The sequence below is a fragment of the Pinus tabuliformis genome, chromosome 5_2 (genome assembly GCF_031772625.1).
Source record: "Pinus tabuliformis cultivar Carrire ecotype Pingquan chromosome 5_2, CPIR1, whole genome shotgun sequence".
Classification (NCBI taxonomy): Eukaryota; Viridiplantae; Streptophyta; class Pinopsida; order Pinales; family Pinaceae; genus Pinus; species Pinus tabuliformis.
The window spans coordinates 523,883,286-523,903,055 of record NC_142306.1 but is presented as its reverse complement, the minus strand read 5'-3'; the positions used below and the strand labels follow the sequence as shown (position 1 = coordinate 523,903,055).

Sequence of the window (19,770 nt, the reverse complement as noted above, 5' to 3'; positions counted from 1 at the left end):
ATTTGGAATGAAGAAGAAAAAATAAAAAATAAAGAATTCATGAATAGTAAACTATATTGAAGATAAATACCCCAAAAATGATATTGACTTTAATCGCTCCTCTTTCTTTCTAAGTGTAACATATGCACTATCTTTCATTTTTCAATAACGTTGAAAAGAAAAAGGAAGTCAAATCCGCAAACCATCTATTAGTTTGAATCTCGATATAGTTGTAAATGCAAGACCCTGACTCTCTCTATCATGAATATCTACAGTGGCTCGTTACAAAGTCATCCCTTGTGATTTGTCTATTGTCAGCACCCATGCCATTATCAAAGGCATTTGTTTCATATTTCCCTTGAGAATAGGAGAAATCGGTACAAGAATTGGATAGTCCTTATCAAATGGAACACCACAATACCTTTCAAACATAACTATAATAAATTGTGGAAGTTGTGGTGGATTTTAACCACGCAAAAATAAAATATTTTCAATATATCCAAGTGCACCATTAACCAGACCAACTTGAACCCACAAACTGCATGTTAACATCACACAATCTCCATGACATAGCAGTACTTCACACTCGAACATCTCATCATCATTATCACTTATTTAATTCTTCTGCTTTCTCCAACACATATCGCAATAGGAGAATTTAAAATTTCATGCATTTTTCGATTGTGGAAATTGACGAGATTATTCATCGCAAATAAAGGAAAACAATAATAAAATAAATTCCTTTCCTTTCAATCCAAGAAACTATCAACACGTGACATAAGAAGGTCCTAATCAACAAGAGGCTTCACATTTCTAATATTATTTAAAATATTGTGAAAAGATGCTTGTCTCAGATTAACCTCCTTGCCTGTAAATTTTTTCCAGACCAACTACAATGTTGAATCTTTCCCACAAAACATTACCAATTTTTCTACGTGCATACAATGGTTTATCCTTAATAGGAGGCATCTTGGCAAGGTCATCCACAAGAATGATGGGCCTACCACAAAAAGGGTAGTCCTTGCTTTAAGGAAAGGCTTCTCGCAAACGCGAATCTATTTGTATGAATAACGTTGGACCTATAAATCTCATCTCATCAATCAATATATATCAAACATGCCCCATTTCTTCTTGGAATGCTACCAAAGCCTGCCCACATAGTGGCTTCATATCTTTTATAGGAATTTTTAAAGAAGAATGTATTGTTTCCAACGTATGTTAAAAGCAACAATACGAGTTGGAGCAAGCAATAACAAAGGAATTTTTCCATTTGTTCTTGAACTACAAGGAGCATCACAAATACACCCAATGAGAGAAGACTTCCTTGTTCCAGCAGTTCCTGGAATAATCATTTTCAAAGAACCATCATTTTCACCATTAGCAAAGTGTGGAAAAATAATTTCAAAAGAAGCTAGTTTTTTTTCTGATAGAGAGGAAGGTGACAAATATGTGTCCCTAACGAACCCACAATTCAAAACACCTACAACCTGCGCATATTTTACAAAATTGACCCCTTCTTCTAAAAAATAATTTGATACCATCATTCCTGCCAATTATATTCAACATCAAAGTCCCTTCTACGAAGAATATCAAGGTCTGAAATGTTTATACAACTTGGTGGACCTAACTACGAAAAAATTTGCCACTCTTCAAAATATCGATCAAAATTTTATTCATGTATAAGTGGCTCCACATCCTCTTCATGACCTTCATTTGGAAAATGTCATTGATCAACATGCCACAAACGATATCTCAAATTCCTCTAATTCTCAACAATACTTTCAGTAGATAAGTCAATATCTAAATCAACATCATGAAACAACTTGTATAAAAGAAAATGACTCCCAAAACATTTAAAAAACTTTCAACCCATCTTCAGGAACATAGCAAAAATGTGGCCAAACAAAGATGATAGCTTTCTTATCACATGGCATCCACTACTCTTGCCTATGCTTCTCCTCAAAAATCCATGATCTTGCTATTTCTATCAAGCATAAATGTTTCAATAAAACAGGTCGATTTTGATAAACCTGAATGTAATTGCTTCCGTACAAAACTCCATCAGAGTGCAGTGAAACCCTTTGGTGGAATTTATTGACAACATTTAAGGATAATAATTTTTGACTACAGACAATAAGAGGCAACTTTAGCAACAAATGGCATGTCTCTTGAGCTACAACTTCATGCTTAACAAGCGTCTCAGTAAGGAACCTTCTATATGAAGATAATATAAGAGCCTCATGCCCACTCCCACCAGCAACTCTTGTGAACATTTTGTGATAACTTTCTGATCTTTTCTCTACCTTTGAAGCATATTTTACAATATACTTCAAAACCTGATGTTGAGAAAGAACTAGTTGACAATCAACATTTGTTTTCCACATTGTTAAAACATCAACATTGTGAACATTTAAACGATCATCATTTCATGTTGGTTCATATATTTTTCTCCCTTTTTCATTTATCAACAATATTGAATCCTTAAGAACCTCCCATAGAGCATGATAGTTACATGAATAACAAACCTTCTTTTACATGAACAAGAATCAACACTGCATTTTGTATGCCTTTGCACACGATTAACTAAATGCTCATAATCTTCTTTAGGATTGCAACAATGTTCAGTATTCAAAATACATGGATCATCATTTAAATTTCGAGGGATCATCACATTCCGATGATGTATGTCATGCAAATTCCAAGATGTAACATCTTTTTCAAAGTACCTCTTTTCTACGCCAACAGTAGTCGCATTGGACCAATCCAATGTTTCCACATCCGGTGCTTCATGCAACCACAAAAAATCATGGATGCGGGTGGAAACTCTATTCTACCACTCATACCTAAGAAGATTCAAAACATGTAGTTAACATATAATAACCAATCATAATGACATACATTTTCATTGAAATCATTATAAAACTTTTAAAAAGGAATGACAGAAAATCTATACCAAAATTCTTTAGCACCAAGATATCTCTACAAGACTATATCACAAACGAAGGCTCCACATGAATCAATCATGGATTTTTTGCAGTGCTTCTGTGACTTGTAGTTTCAAGCTCCAAGGAGCTAGATGAAATTTTCCTATCTTTGGGACTGGTTTGAGTATTACTTTAAGAAATCTACACATCCCAAGAAGAAGCTTGAAATCAAGCCTCGTTCAACATTATTCATTGAAGGAGTTGTGCAATCTCATGTTGATGCGACCACTGTCTCGACTGACTATCTGTCATCCCCTCATTCAATAGTTCCACCATTGTCGAGTGACGTTGAGGATCATGCTCACTCATTTGTTCAGGATGACTCCCTTCAGTTCAAGTTCCCTTCGTTCTTTCCTAACATCTTTGGTGAACCTACCATCCATGATTTTGCATGTGTGTCTTCATCTACAGATGCACCCATTGTTGATCACTCTCAAGATAGACTCGATGTTGGTCCATCATTCAGCAATGGAGAGGATAAGTTATTCATTGAAAATATGCTCGATCTTTCATTTGTCTTTTCCAGAAACACAGAGCATGGGTTTGTTCACTTTTCATCTACCCCTCTGTTTGATTCATCTGATCATGAGGATATCGATGAAATCATTGATTTTTCTGATCGTGGCTATCGTGATCCAATTACTCCCACATTTGATCATGATCATAACTTTATCGCAGTTGATATTTTGAAGCTACCAGTTTATGATGATTTATATGATGATGAATTTGGAACACCCAAGGCTATCGAAGCACTTCAGCTTGAGTTGATGGTTATGTCAGGCCCTGGCTCTCTTGGGGTTAGTCTCTCTTCTGATCACGAAACCATTCAATCATCCAAGTATCCTCGTCACTCATCTGTATGTATTGAAGATCCATCTCACACATAGATCATGCTTCCTCCACTTGAACTGCATAATCCCATTGCTCATGCATTGGAGGAATCTTACATTTCAAGCACTCCTGCATGATGCAAGTTAACTTTGTTTCTTTCATTTCCTTGCATGTCATAGTCAAGAGTGTGCCTACACTTCAAAGTTGCACGCAGTATCACACAACACTATGATAAGTCCACAGACTGCTTGTCATGCACTTGCACTCATTTATGTCCTATGGACAGTTTAAAACATGAAGTGTGGTTGTCTTCATTTTTATATATTTCTTGTTTGCTAGTTCGCACAACTGGGTTTCTCGTGTACCAAGCCTTCACCAACATGGGTCAACCAATGTGCTGGTGGCTGCATTGGAAATATCACTTCATGTGATCAGGCCCATGCACTGTTAGTGTAGGAGTAGGAGTGATGTTTTCTTTCAGTTGTTTTGCTTGTATGCTTGTTTTCTTACATGCTTTATTTGTTTGTTTGTTTTCCTGCTTGTTTTCTTACTCACTTTGCTTTCATTTTCGCTTATGCTCTTTCTTTGCTTTGTTGTTTGTTTATTAGTTCGCTTATTTCATTCGTAGGTTAGTTTTGCATGAAACCATGTATGACTCTTTAAGTGAGTTCGATGGAGTACAAGAGGGCTTATACAACTATCACTACTTGGTTATCTGTCATCTTGCCTCTGTATGAATAACTTGTTACTTTTAGTCCATGATACGTCGAAGGAAAATATGTATTGTTTGAAGTGAACCTTCGTGAAAACACAACACTTGCATGCTAACTAGTGTCACCTTCTCTAGTCATTTGTTTTTGGGTTAACCCTTGTCAGCTCAGTTAAGTAGAGTAAGGTGAGGGGGAAAACCTTAACATGCACGTTAGAGGTATAATAAATGACTTCTCTTCTAGAACAAACTCTTATGGTCTTAATAAGTCGAGATCCCTATTCTGCCTCTAAAATGAATAAGTACGATGCACAATTACAAAAAATGAAAAAAAAAAGTGAAAAAAGTTTGAAAAAATGAAAGATGAATAAGGCAAAAGAAGAGAAAGGCTTCCTGTGCAAAGAGGTGATTCAAGTAACTCTGTCGAGGTACTGACCAGGCTCACTGGCAGCAGAGCCATTCTTGTGTTCCTATGTGACTCCGTTGGGGTACTATCTAGGCCTACTGGTAGCGGAGCAACACCAAAGAAGAAACTAAGTCTCTGACGACTATAATACTTGTGCACCAATATACCCGTCAACCCCAGTCGACACAACTGTGTTTCCCTGTCTTGGAACGTTTGTCAATCAACCAAGATCTTGGAAAACACTACATCTTACAATCAAGCTAGTGTGAAACCAAGATGAGCTAAGAACTGAACAATACTTTCGGAGGTGTTAGACTTGATTTTCACAAACAAGGTCTATTCAGAGAGCTAGATTTCTACCAGTTTTCACCAAGTGTTGTAGAAGCTACAACCACCCTCCAAATTTTTTCCTTAGCTTCATTTTGGAGCCTCCCTACAACCTTTTCATATCAGCTTGTCTTCCTTCATCAAGTTCACAAGATTTAGTGTTTTTCTTACATAAAGGCTGCCTGTCGATCACATCTTGATGCACTCCCCTCACAGGCTGCCCACCCGGACTTGATCCATCTTTAGGGTGAGCAACTCCCCCAAGAAATTGTGCATTTCTGGAGGGAAACCAACCTTCCCTCCAAAAATTTCACAATCCTATCTGGCAGCTTGCTGGGCTCTAGAATTGTGCAATTCTGCCAGTCAACACATATAGTGAAATTGTGCAATTTTTCCCAGTAGGGCTGCTTAGCCCAGAATTTGCACAAATCTGGGTAATAGTCAGCTGCTCTGCCGAGAAATTGCACAAATCTCATGGGAAGATAGCCCAACTCCCAGCGAGAAATGTGCATTTTCTCGGAGTAGTTGAGTAGCCTCTTGCATGTGCAGCTAGGTTGACTGGTTCCCTCTAGGATCAAGCAAAATAGACTTGCATACATGGGCTTCTTCTCCCAAGGAAGCATGCAAAGGCATCCCTTGATTTAGGTATCTACTTTTAGCAATTGGAGGTTACATGCAAGGATCACTTCAGAAACCTCCCATAAAGTGTCGCTTTCCATAGATCTGTGGCATGCACGTCAGAACTTCAATGTTATAAAAACTTATCAACCAGACATTGCAAAGCTCATTCCTCACATCGACCTTATAGCTCTGACATCCCACATCACTTCTAGGAGTTTTTGGCACATTCAGCTCAACTGTTTTGGGGTAAGCATGCCTTCCATGCCTTGTGTTGCATTTCTGTTGCTTTTTGTATATTTTCTTGTGTGAGTTTTGTTTTCTTTTATTTATTTGAACACTTGCTATTGTTTACATGCATACTAGCTTTTCCTAGCACTGTTTTATTTTTTTTTGCTATCTCACTGTTGTCACATGCACGAAACAGTTTTTGACGAACGGTTGCCAATTCAGCGACACGCTTCACCCACATGCATGTTGATATGTTTACTGAATATTTCATTCAATGTTTGCATGCATGAGAAATAAGGTCTACTTTCACTTAGTGTCATCATGCATTCACTGTCATATTTGATTTCTATTCCCTGTCGGTGAATCTGGTCAACCTTGACCTGGAATCTGCCTTCACTGAGATAGCATTGCGCAATCCAGGGAAGGAAGGCTATATCTTCCTCTACAAAAATGCACATTTCTACCCAAGCACTCTCCTCCAAGACTATTTTGTGCGTTTCTGAGGGACAGTGATTGTTGGCCTAGGAAATTGCGCAATGCAGTCACTAAGCCTACAACCATTGCTAGTTGAGATTATGCATTGCACAATTCCAGGAGTCAGCAGCCACACTGGACTGTGCATTGTGCAGTTCTAGCAATCAGTCAGTCTCCCAGTAGCCCACACTATGCCTTGCACATTCTTGGTAGTCAGTCTCCCGACCTCCCGGCCGAAATTGCATAACCTTCATGATCAGTCACACAGGTATGTTGAAAGTCAGCTCTCAAGTTCTCTTTTTTTTTCGACTAACAAATTGCTTCCCATGAGTGGTTCCATGTCTCTAGGTATCGCAGGTTTTCATCTGCCTCTCAGCAGTCCAGGTACAATGGTTTCCAAGAGAGAAGAGTCGAAGACACCATTCAGAGCACACTTGGGGATGCAGTCGATCAATTGTATATGGACTTTCCTACCCACGAAGACATCAAGTTGTTCGTAGACAAGGACATCAAGATATGACAGAAGCAACTTCATGGTGAGCAGCATCATGAAGAGCAGTTGAAGGCAGCATACCGAATACAGCAAATGCAAGAGGAAAATTTGTTGACAGCAAAGAGGTGGAACAAAGTTACGAGCTCAGGCAGATCCACGGATGATGAAAGCAACTTTGGAGACTCACACTATGAAGTGATGGGGTGACATGAGGATCACTGGAAGATAGAGAATGAAAAAAAGTAGGAGTTTCTTGTGCTGAAGCAGCAACTCAATGAAGAACATGAAGCTACACAAACAAAAGAATGAGTTGCAAGAGTAACAGGAACAACAGGGGGCGTAACATGCACTCACAGACGAAACTATGCTCGTACAAGTTATAGATCCATCCCAGCAGTTTCCATGGAGCAAACATGGTGAGCAGTGTCGTTGATCACATTCAAGGGATTTAGCAACATCGATGTCATTGTGCGCACGCGTGCGATCCAACCCATTCAATAGACTCAGCAAGGCGAAGACAAGAAGCAAGTCCAACTGGAGTTGAACATGTACCTCGGCAAGTTGATGCACATGACCACCAACACACACTTGAAGATCAACATGGACACTACGCATGAGCATGTTGTCGGTTTAGCCACATCCAAGAAGACCATGCCCATGCTAGCAGATGAGTTGGATGAAGGAGCCACACCAATGCACCTAGATGCAATGGAGGCAAGAGTTAAATTCAACAATATGTTACCATGGGGTGCATACACACCATCACGAATGACCAAGATTGGCATCAACTCACCACCTTCACCATCACAAGCATGTCAAATAGTTGGTCTCACCACAACGGATAGAGTGTCAGTGATGTCTTGCATGGCTTGCTCAAGCCATTTCATCTCACATGAGCACATGTGCATTGTAATGTAACACCATGTCAAGTGGAAGTTCAAGTGTCAATAGTTGGATGTAACAGAAATAGAGTAGATGAAGATTCATGAGGGTAGAGGAACTATCACAAAGGGGAATGTCAAGGGTCACCCCACCCTTTTCTATAAATAGAACCTCATAACTCATTGTAAAGGCTTTTGGTCAGCCACGCTTGTGATAAGACTATCTTGGAGAGAGCTTAGATAGTATCCACTGCACGGAGCTAGTACATCTCTTTGGAGGAGCAAGCGAATGTGGTTGTAATGTTCAACTATTGGATCTAGTGGTTGGACATGCATGTATTGTATGACTGGAACTTACACTTCTTTATATAATAAGAACCAACACGTTTCATGCATATGTTGTATTGTATTCCATCTATCTTGTTTCCTCTAAATGGCATATGTATTTTCTTTCTTACGCATGCATGTATGGACTATTCTATATGAGTATGTATCAATATTTCTAAAATGTGTTGTTGGTTTAACCATCACTTTGGATTTCCAGCTAACTTTCTTTCTAGCTTGTTATGTATCTTCTCTCGTGTGTTCCCTTCCCATTCGAGTACTATTACAGGTTGCCAAGGGGCACGATCATCTCAACCCACATGTGTTAGAACCTTTCATGCACCTTCCTTGACTCACTGAAGTGGTCACACCCTTTCTACCAAAAGAGTTATTATACTTGCCTCTGTGCAAAATCGCATCCAAGGCATTACCATACAGCCCACTGCTAGGACTCCTACACCAAACGGTCTGAGGTCCAATTGGGAATTCTTACCGGGGAGATCCCCTTGACATGTTGGCGGGTCCAGCACCATCAACACATTCATTTATATATAAGAAAATTTTATTTAGCAAAATGGTCAATCGCTTTTAATAAATTAAAAAGATTAGATTCGTGTCAATTTATGTGACAACAATTAGCATGTCATGCAATCCAAGGGAGGCCACTACATAGGCCACGAAAATCGAGAATGACATCAAACAAGTTGTTGTACAACAGAAACCCAAAGAATTATAATGTATTTCATGGTCAAATAGGGAAAAACTAAGTGGGATGTGTGATGTTTCCTTGGGTAACTAAAAACATATATATTCATGAAATATTCAAGTGGAAATGATGCGTTATGGCTCTCAACTTACCAAGGGTATTAATCAATGATTTTACAAACAAATATGGTGATAGCCCTGATCAGTTCATCATGCATATTGAAAGTTAATTTTACATATTACTATATTTAAAGAGGTGGTTCTTGTTTGATTGGACCATAATATTCATTTATATGCAAGGAATCTTTAGCAATATTTGATCATGTTTGAGTGATTGGAATCCCAAAATAATGTTACTATTATAGTGAACAAAAATACAATTACTCAGTCTTTATGTGTTATATTTAAAAAGTAACTAAATCTTGTTCTGGTCACGTGTGCACCAGAGAGAAACAATGCAAGGTACATCTCCACATTTTTCCTTTAATAATACTTGTTCAAATGTTTTTATGGTCAACATATCACATTAACAATACTTGTTCAAATGTATTTATGGTGAATATAATAATTAATGAACTCCACAACTATTATACATATAGTTTATTATATTCTTAGGGCACTCCACATTATTTAATTAAGGAACCTTTGATTTACTAGTGTTGTTAATGTAATATTTGAGTTCTACAATTCACTCGAGTTGTTGGTACTCTGTCCTTAACCTACTGGAACATTCCAAAAGTTTTTCCAACCGACAACTTCCAGTCTCAATCAACCCAAGTGGATTAACCTTAGTCGTTGATGGTGTGATTTCTAATCTGACGATGGAGGTTTGCCTGGATAGGGTTAGGGTAATCAACCCGTACCCTGACCGCCTCCTTTCAGTGCCATTCCACATCTGCAATTTGGTAAAGCGACTTTGCAGATGCAGGTGAAATTCAACCAAATGATCACAACGTTTCACCTAGGTTCTGCACAGGTATTCATGAGTACATTCTTTAGTTCATATATTTTTTTACCGTTACTTAAATCCATTGTAATATTGGCTAAATTTCTACAGTTCTTTACGATGTAAGGTTACACTATTGGGGTTTTCAATAGGCTTGAAACTTATGGCACTTTGGCCAAATTCACTAGGGATTTTTCTCAATACAAGGACACACTTACTCATTGAACACGACTTTCGAAGGTAAAAGGTCCATTCTAATTCGATGGCATAGGTTTACTCAAATAGGGTTAGGTTAACCAACCTCTATGCTGACTTCCTCCTTTCAGCACCATTCCACTCCTGCAAGTTTTGGAAGGTGAATTTGCGACTGCAGGAAAAATTCAACCAAATGACCACAATGTTTCATGCAACTTCTGCAAAGGTATTCACTGGTACATTCTTCGATTTATAAAGTCTTTACCATTACTTAAATTCATTGTACTACTAGCTAAATTTTTGTAGTTCTTTACCATGCAGGGTCACATTTTTGGGGTTCTTAACAGGCTTGAAACTTATGGTGCTCCGACCGAATTCATTGGGGAATTTTCTCAGTACAAGGGTGCACTTACTCGTTGAACGTCGCTTTCGAAGGTAACACGTCCATTTCAAGAAATCCCATGTTCGTTTGGTTATCCTAAATAATTTTCAATGCTAATTCTGATGTGAACCGTTTTACTCACTAGGTCCTTCCAATTCCATGAGAGGAGCTTTTAAGATTCCTCTTCAAACCAGGCGTGTTCAATAGGTATGCCCCAACTACTTTCTAGATTTTTTCTAGTTCATATCTTATGACTTCCATGACCAAGCCCTGATTTTTTATCCCTTAAAGTTCCCACAATGGATTCCTTACTATAACTGTTTCCAGTAGCATCTGAGGGACTATATCCTGTCGATTTTTCACTTGGGTTTTTATTGTTCTTCATTTAAGGGTTAGCTCAGATGTGTTAGTCATTTGTGCAGACCCATGAGGCTTCCAGCTTCGTTTTTGGTCTCTCTACAGTCCTTAGACTGTCACTATTTTATGGTTATGTGTGTGTTTGTGTGTTTGAACCTTACGGCCCGACCTATGGACGAGGGTTTTGGTCAGCAAGATTGATACTCAAACATGTATAATATACCTATTTGCTAAAGAAAGCCTGAAATGATGAACTGCAGTTCTTTTTTTTTAAAGACTTTGTAAATTTATTTCCAGTAAATAGAGACTTATGTAATGAATCTAGGAAATAGGCAGTTGAGTTATGCATAAATTTCTTACCTAGTTCCATATTTAATTTTGAGCTTCTGGGTTTCATTACCAAAATAAATATCTGGTTTTTAGATGCTCTAAATTAATGTTAATATCTTGTTTCAATAAAAAAAAATTACCCATTGAAATAGTAATTATGTTAGGGTTTGTTTGTATGTAATATAAAGTTGATTTTCAAAACTATTAGTGTGTATTCATATCAATCTCTAGGTTAATGTTAATAAAACTTCAAATTAAAAAATCATAAAATTTTAAATGCCACATGGCTTTACAAGTTAGCATACATCCCAACATCAACAACATGGCCTCACCCTCTTAACATAAATAAATGACACGTTAATAATTCTCATTCAAATGTTTTTATGGTCAAAATCATAATTAATTAAATCCACAATAGTTATACATATAGTTTATTAAATTGTCAGGTCACTCCACAACATTTAATTAAGGCACCTTGGATTTACAATCATTGTTAATGTAATATTTAAGTTCTACAATTGACCTTGGTTGCTCATACTCTATCCTTAACCCTTGAGTATCAAAATGGTTTTATACCCGTTAGAACATTCCAAAAGAGCTTCCAGCCTGAAACTTCCAATCTCCATCAGTCCAAGTGGATTAACCTTAGCCGTTCTTGGCTCAATTTCTAATCCGACCATATAGGTGATTTAAACTTATTAAATTTTTTCAACAATCCTTAGACTGCCACTGTTTTCTGGTTATATGTGTGTGTTTGTGTGTAAACCTTATGGCCCAACCACTGGACGAGTTCTTGAACCCAATCGTGTCCAACAAGTATGCCCCAACTACTTATTAGTTTTTGTCTACTACCTATCATATGGATTCCAAGACGAAGCCCCAATTTTTTATCTCTTGCAGGTTCACACAACGAATTCCTTGTTGTAACTCTTTCCTGGTAGAGTCTAAGGGATTATATCCTGTAGGTTCTTCACTTGGGTTTTTATTGTTCTTCATTTAAAGGTTAGATCATATGTGTTAGCAAATTGCGTAGACCCGTGAGGGTTCCAACTTTGCTTTTGGTCTCTCTACAATGCTTAGATTGTAACTATGGTAATTCAAGTTTCTTAAATTTATTCTACACTTCTTAGAGTGTCACTATTTTATCTGTGTGTGTGTGTGTGTGAACCTATCAGTCTCTACACATATCAAGCGCAAGGTTAATGTTAATAAAACTTTAAATTAAACAATCATAAAATTTTAAATGCTACATGGCTTTACAAGCTAGCATACAACCGTAATATCAACAACGGGGCCTCACCCTCTTAAATAAATAAATGACACATTACTAATACACGTTCAAATGTTTTTATGGTGAAAACAATTATTAGTTAACTCCATAACAGCTATACATATAGTTTATTAAATTCTCAAGGCACTCTACATAATTTAATTAAGGCACCTTTGATTTACCATCATTGTTAATGTAATATTTAAGTTTTGCAATTGACCCTGGTTGTCGCTACTTCGTCCTTAATGCGTCGATATCAAGATGGTTTTATACCTATTGGAACATTCTAGAAGAGCTTCCAACCAAAAACTTCTAGTCTCCATCAGCTCAAGTGGATTAACCTTAGCCGTTGATGGCTTGATTTCTAATCTGATGGTAGAGGTGATTTAAATTTTTAAATTTATTATACAATGCTTAGACTATCATTGTTTTCTAGTTTTATATATGTGTGTATGTGTGTGTGTGTGTTTGAACCTATTAGTCTCTACACATATCAAGCTCTAGGTTAATGTTAATAAAAGTTCAAATTAAAAAATCATAAAATCTTGAATGACACATGGGTTTAAAACCTACCATACAACCTTAACATCAACAACGGGGCCTCATCCTATTAACATAAATAAATGACAGATTAACAATACCCGTTCAATTTTTTTATGGCGAAAATCATAATTAAATAACTCTGCGATGGCTATACATATATTTTATTAAATTCTCAGGGCACTCCGCATGAATTAATTAAGGCACCTTTGATTTACCATCATTGTTAATGTAATATTTAACTTCTGAAAATGACTCCAGTTGCCCTACTCCATCCTTAACCCGTTGGTATCAAGATGTTTTTATACCTATTGGAGCATTCTAGAAGAGCTTCCAACCAACAACTGCTAGTCTCCATTAGCCCAAGTGGATTAACCTTAGCCGTTGATGGCTCAATTTCTAATCTGACGACAAAGGTGATTTAAATTTATTAAATTTATTCTACAGTCCTTAGATTGTCACTATTTTTTGCTTATGTGTTTGTGTGTCTAAACCTTGCAAACCAACCTCTGTATGAGGTCTTGAACCTAGATGCGTTCAACAGGCATGCCCCAACTATTTACTGGTTTTTGTCTGCTGCCTCTCCTACAACTTCTAAGGTGAAGCCCCAGTTTTTTATCTCTTGCAGGTTCCCACAATAGATTCCTTGTTGTAACTCCTTCTCGACAGAGTCTGAGGGATTATATCGTGTAGATTTTGTTGGAAATAATACTGAGAGGTGGGGTGAATCAATATTATCAGATCAATAATTTAATTTCTCAAACAGATTTGTATACGCTACTTTAGCTAAGTGAACTAGCGTGTATACATGACTGTACTTAAAGCAACCAACATATATGCAGAGAAATTTTGATTTACCCAATTTATCATGCATTGAACTGTAACCAGTATATCAGAGATTTATTAGACACTGTAGTAAAAGTAGAATAAAGCATCATAGATAGGAAACACACATGAACACCAAGATATAAGGTGGAAACCCTATCCCTAGTGCAGACTTATCCCAGTACGCAGGCTTCTGCCTGCAGAAGGTTACAACCTTCTCTCATTCTCTAGCTTCTACTGGAAGGGAGCTACAACCCCCTAACTCTTGTACTAGCCGATATGTTTACTAGTATGTAGGCAACGACCTAAAGAAGGCTACGACCTTCTTTCTTCCTCCAAGGACCACGTTTCATAAATTTTCAGACTGGATCCATGAACAACATCATAACTACAATTTAATCATCAAATACATCTATATCAACCAATCACCGAGACTCAATCATGACTTTCTGAATCAACGATAGCCAAATCAATCAATCACTCTGACAACCCATCGTTAAATCACAGTCAATCTGATCAGTCAGAATACTGTCACTAGAATACAGTAACCAGAACCCAGAACTCTGCAATAGCAAACAGAAATAACTAAAACATATTTTATAAGGTATACGCTACTTCCATGTGTCGAACCTGTGTGTATAAGCGGTTTTCTCAAAGCCAACCAGAATATACATTTGCAAATATTAATTCATAATTTTGTAGCTATTCCAGACTTTAGTTATACCCAGATCATAATATTTACAGAATAACACATGCATCAGTATTCAGATCTAGACTATACATGATCAAACCACATAATGATAATTCATCTCAAGCCTTAAGATCCTGATCCATCATTAGATCTTATCCTTCATCAACCGCTAAGGTTCATCCTTGGTTCAGATCAAGCACAACATCATAAGCCAATAACCTACATACTAGATCTCAAACTTCATCATATATTCGATACTTAGACACCTAGCCTAATGATCTTCTCCTCCTTTTATAGTTTTAGGCCTTTCTCAATATCATGGACCAAAACCACTTAGGACCAATACCTTGAACCAAATAACTAGGGTCAATACCTCGGACCAGATACCCTGGACCAATACCATGGATCAAAATACCATGGACAAAATACCTCGGACCAAAAACTTATTTTTCCAAGGTATACGCGCTTTTCCTTCTGTGAAAGTGCATGTGTATGTATACGCTACTTGTGGTCAGTGAACCTGCGTGTATATGCAGCTTGGTCAAGGCAAACCTACGTATACCTGTCTTTCTTCATTCTGTGTAGTCTGATCTGTAATTCTTTGTTGTTAGCCTGTTGTACTGTGATCTTTCATCTCAGTGAGTTGCCATCAAGGAAAACACCTGTATCATAATGCCAACAAATTTTTCACTTGACTTTTTATTCTTCTTCCTTAAGGGTTATCACAGATGTGTTAGCGAATTATGTAGACCCGTGAGGGTTCCAACTTCTCTTTTGGCCTCTCTACATTCCTTAGATTGTCACTATGGTGATTCAAATTTATTAAATTTATTCTATTTTCCTTACACTGTCACTATTTTCTGGTTATATGTGTGTGTGTGTGTGTGAACCTTGTGACCCAACTTCTGGACGAGGGTTTCGCTCAACAAGATTGATGCTTGAACAAGTATAATCTATCTCTTTTCTAAAGAAAGCCTGAAATGATGCACTGCAATTTTCTTTTTTTTAGGAATTTATAAATCTTATTGCCAGTAAATGGATACTTATGTAATGAATCCAGGAAATAAGCAGTCAGGATATGCATAAATTTCTTAGCTAGTTCCATATTTAACTTGAAGCTTCTGGGTTTCATTACCAAAATAAATATATAGTTTAAGCTTCCTCTTGAACTCAACCGCGTTCAACAGGTATGCCCCAACTACTTTCTATTTTTTGTCTCATGCCTATCCTACGACTTCTAAGATTAAAGTTACAGATTATCTACATCTTCTAAAGTTACTAATTCCACTAAATAACAATGTTGGATTCCCCTCTCAGCCCTAAGAGAGTAACCCCACAAACCATAGTTCCATAACTGTTCCATAGTTTCTCGTAAGCCAGCTAAGGCTTCTGTTAACCTCCAGTTGCTTCCTTTAACTTTTAACACTACAATTCATATTTACACACATTATACTTTTAATATGCTACTTATTCCTCCATGAACTCATCTACAATGTTTTCCTTTAAATGTATTCTCATTTTATAGAAAGCCATAACTAAAGAATTAACATTTAATAAAAAGTCATAATATTTTCTCTTAACATAAAAATCTATAAATTAGCTTTATAGTGAATGTTCCTCTAAACATGGGTAAGCTCTCTTACTCTTTTCACAACAGAAGAGCAGGGAAGGTGTCGAACATAAATCCAAGCAATATCTCTAATGCCAACGTTAGCAACCAACCTCGGAAACACAAATGAAATGTCTCCACCTGTAACCTTAGGAACAACCTTAGGAGCTGCAATAGGACACTCGAACAAAGATAAAATTCCAACAACATCTAACCCCTTACCTCTGAAACACAAATGCAATGTCTCCACCTGCAAACTTAGGAACCACAATAGGACACTCGAACAAAGATAAAATTCCAACAACATCTAACCCCTTATAGCACGCAACACCATCCCATCCATTTTAAAACCCACCATGCACCCACCAATTTTAGCATCTAACATCATCCTACCCGTTTTACAATCCACTAATATAACATCCATTTTAGAATCCACTACTACTAACTTTTTTTATTAGTTAATTTATTGAAATTCCTTGACATTAATCTATATAACACTCGTCATTATGTTTTTCATCTAATAATTCTATATTAATAATTTTATTTCATATTTAAATAATGATAAAAATACATAACTAAACATGAGACATAAAAATTTCTTTTAATTTTTTAAAATACAAAATTGAATCCTCAACTAACAAAAACTTAACCATACCTCACATTCTAAAAAGAGTACCCCTTTTCCTTTTTTACTTTAATGAGTAATGAGTGACGAGCATACATTTTTTAACTTTTACTAACATTTTTAGGCTTAATGAGTACGTAAAACATTTTTTAACTTTTACTAACTTAATGAGTGCTTCAACCAGTAATTAGTGGTACAAACAGTAACTCAATCTTTTACTAAGTTTTCTATTATTTCAATTTTTGATCAACTTTTTTTAATTTTAAGCAATTTAATTGTTACTAAGTTTTTTAACTTTTTTAGGTTTAACGAGTAATTAGTATTCCAAGGAGTAATCAATAGTACAAACAACAATTCAATCTTTCACTAACTTTTTTATTATCTCAATCTTCACCAATTTTTTAAACTTCAAGTAATTTCCATGGTTCGCCTAATAATCAACCGTACAAAAAACAACTCAATCTTTCATAACTTTTTCCTTTTCTCAATCTTTTACTAACTTTTTTAACTTCAAATAATGATGGCCTCTTTTATTTCCGTATTATACACGATTTGTGCTTATGTTTTCACCCTACAGTAAACATGTGTATGGTTTTTAAAGTGTTTTGGCTGTAAAGTTAAGTAATGCATATATAATGTTCCTAGTTCTTTTATTTCCATATGATACACGACTTGTGCTTATGTTTTCACCTTACAATAAACATGTGTATTGTTTTTAAAATGTTTTGGCTGTAAAGTTAAGTAATGCATATATAATGTGTTTTCTGTAAAGTTAAGAAATGCATATATGATGGATCATTTCAAGTGTTTTACACATTGACGATTTTTATATTGACGTTGATATTTCCAATCTAAGATTGCCCAATTCTAAATTCAAAGACTTAAAATGGAATCTTATATTTAGAAATATTTATATATTATAAGATTTTCCTCACCTTATTTTAAGTTCTATAATTTCAAACATTGAAAATTCTAGCTGGCATAGAGCTGTAATCTACTTTACCAATGACAATGACAATTATGAGTGGACCACACGATATTACTCGTCGAAAATAATATGCGCCCAATACGTCAAACGCAATCTATTTTTCAAATATAAAAGTTTACTTCAGTCATTAACTACGTTACCAAGCGCGAGGATGTGATTTCTTTGTGCATTCCACTTCCTCCCTCTGTTCCTTTTGCGGCTAAGTCCTCAACACATTCCTCCCTCTGTTTCTTTTGCGGCTAAGCGTTCAACACATTCCTCCCTCGTTTCCTTTTGCGGCTTATCAGAGTCAAGGAGAAACTGTATTCAGGTTCCTTGATTCTATATTTTAACTGAAAATTCTGATCGAAAACAGTTTTCAATTATGTATAATTTTGTATTATGAAACTTTCTCATTTAACTATTTTCAAATATATATAATTTTATTGGATCAAACATCCTTATCTAACTATTTCCAAATATATATAATCTTATCGGATCAAACGTCTCTACCTAACGATTAGACCATATCCACCCCAGTAACCATCATTCCACTTTACTTTTCCCTAACATCTGAAAGGAAAAACCAGTCCCTTCCGCCTTGCAAGCAAGACACCTGGTTGGATTAGAGAGTTGATGGTTCTGATTTTCCATTTGGTAATTGGTCCTCACTAATCTTCATTAATCAGGCAGGAGAGTTCAAAATGGAAGATTTGCAGAGCAAAACCTATCCGTATAGATATTCATTTCAACCGTGTTCGTCCTCGTATTCTCAGGCAGCAGCGTGTCTTCCTCATTATTATGGTAATATTCATACTAATGAAGGTGTTCAGATCCAAACACCAACCAAACCAGTGAAGTTTGCTGAAACCGAAGCTTGTATTGATGACGATGCTGTGGCACTAATATTTGAAGACCTCTGCACCAAAAGGCCACATGATTACGGCTCGCTCGGAATAGCTTCTATAGGACCGGCGGTGCAGATTCATCAGATTGCTGAGGACAATTCGTCACCGGCGGTCGAGCAATATCCGCAGCAATTCGTAGCCAACATTGGCGATCTAGTTCAAACCCTAACCTGTAGCTCGCCGGTATGTTCGTTGGTGAGTTCTGTAAACCTATTTTCCCACCGACGCGGAGCCGTCGAACGAAGAAAGCGGCCGCGGGAGGAGGAGGTCATTATAACGAGGCCGTCAAGGAAAGTATTGGGAATGCGCATCTTCACAAACTGGTGGAGAGGCAGAGGCGGAGCAAGATGAAAGCTCTTTGTTCAACACTGTTATCGCTACTCCCTCAAGACTATAATAAGGTGAGGTTTATCTGTATCCGATGCATATCATAAAAGTATTAAAAAGAAAAGAAAAGGGACAATAGTTATATCTGTGTTTGCCATTTTTGTAGACAAAATGCACATTATCGGACAAACTGCTGGAAGCCGTTAAACACATTCGTCATTTGCAAAACAAGTTAATAGAGCTCGAAAAGAAAAGAGATGTGCTAAAATATCCGGCCACTGTTAACCCATTTTCCAACGGCTTCTGTAATTATAAAACCCTGCAAGCTTCGGAGCTTCGATCCTCCAATGTACGGGACAAATTTCAGACTATAAGGGTTAGCAAATTTGGTCCAGGTATTCAAGTCACTGTAAATATTTTCAAGAACCAGATCGACTTCTCTAGTCTTCTAACTGAGTTAGAGGAAGCCGGACTTGAAGTTGTGAATGCTACGGTTACTACTATAAATGATAGAGTCTTTTATACCATTCATTCGAAGGTAATCTTTTATGTGTGTACACTGTAAACCCTCAAGCTGCATTGCTTTTCTTCAAGTATTCTAATGTTTCTATTTTAATCCTGCAGATGTTAGATTTTCGCCACTTCAATAGCGCTTTCCTTCACAGGAGAATTGGCCAACTGATCGATGGAAGCCTTCCAAAATGTTCAATGACAGAGTAATATATAGTTCACCTTTCTTCTGCTACCTATTTCTTTAAAATGGTTACTGACTTCGCCAACAAAGCTCTCTGCTACTAGGTGTAAATTCAAAACAGACTTTACTTAAGTTCAATTTA

General features: G+C 36.8%; 1 protein-coding gene across 1 annotated transcript in view; it reads left to right on the top strand.

The window, feature by feature from the left end:
- The window catches only part of LOC149160007 (transcription factor bHLH36-like), a 257,260-nt gene extending 237,565 nt beyond the window's left edge, over window positions 1-19,695 (top strand). The window contains exons 2-4 of the mRNA XM_089433612.1: window positions 18,389-19,008; window positions 19,101-19,472; window positions 19,559-19,695. Coding sequence (XP_089289738.1) covers window positions 18,793-19,008; window positions 19,101-19,472; window positions 19,559-19,654 — 684 coding nt within the window. The 5' untranslated portion in view covers window positions 18,389-18,792 and the 3' untranslated portion in view covers window positions 19,655-19,695. The remainder of the gene's footprint in view (window positions 1-18,388; window positions 19,009-19,100; window positions 19,473-19,558) is intronic.
- The last annotated feature ends 75 nt before the right edge of the window (window positions 19,696-19,770 follow it).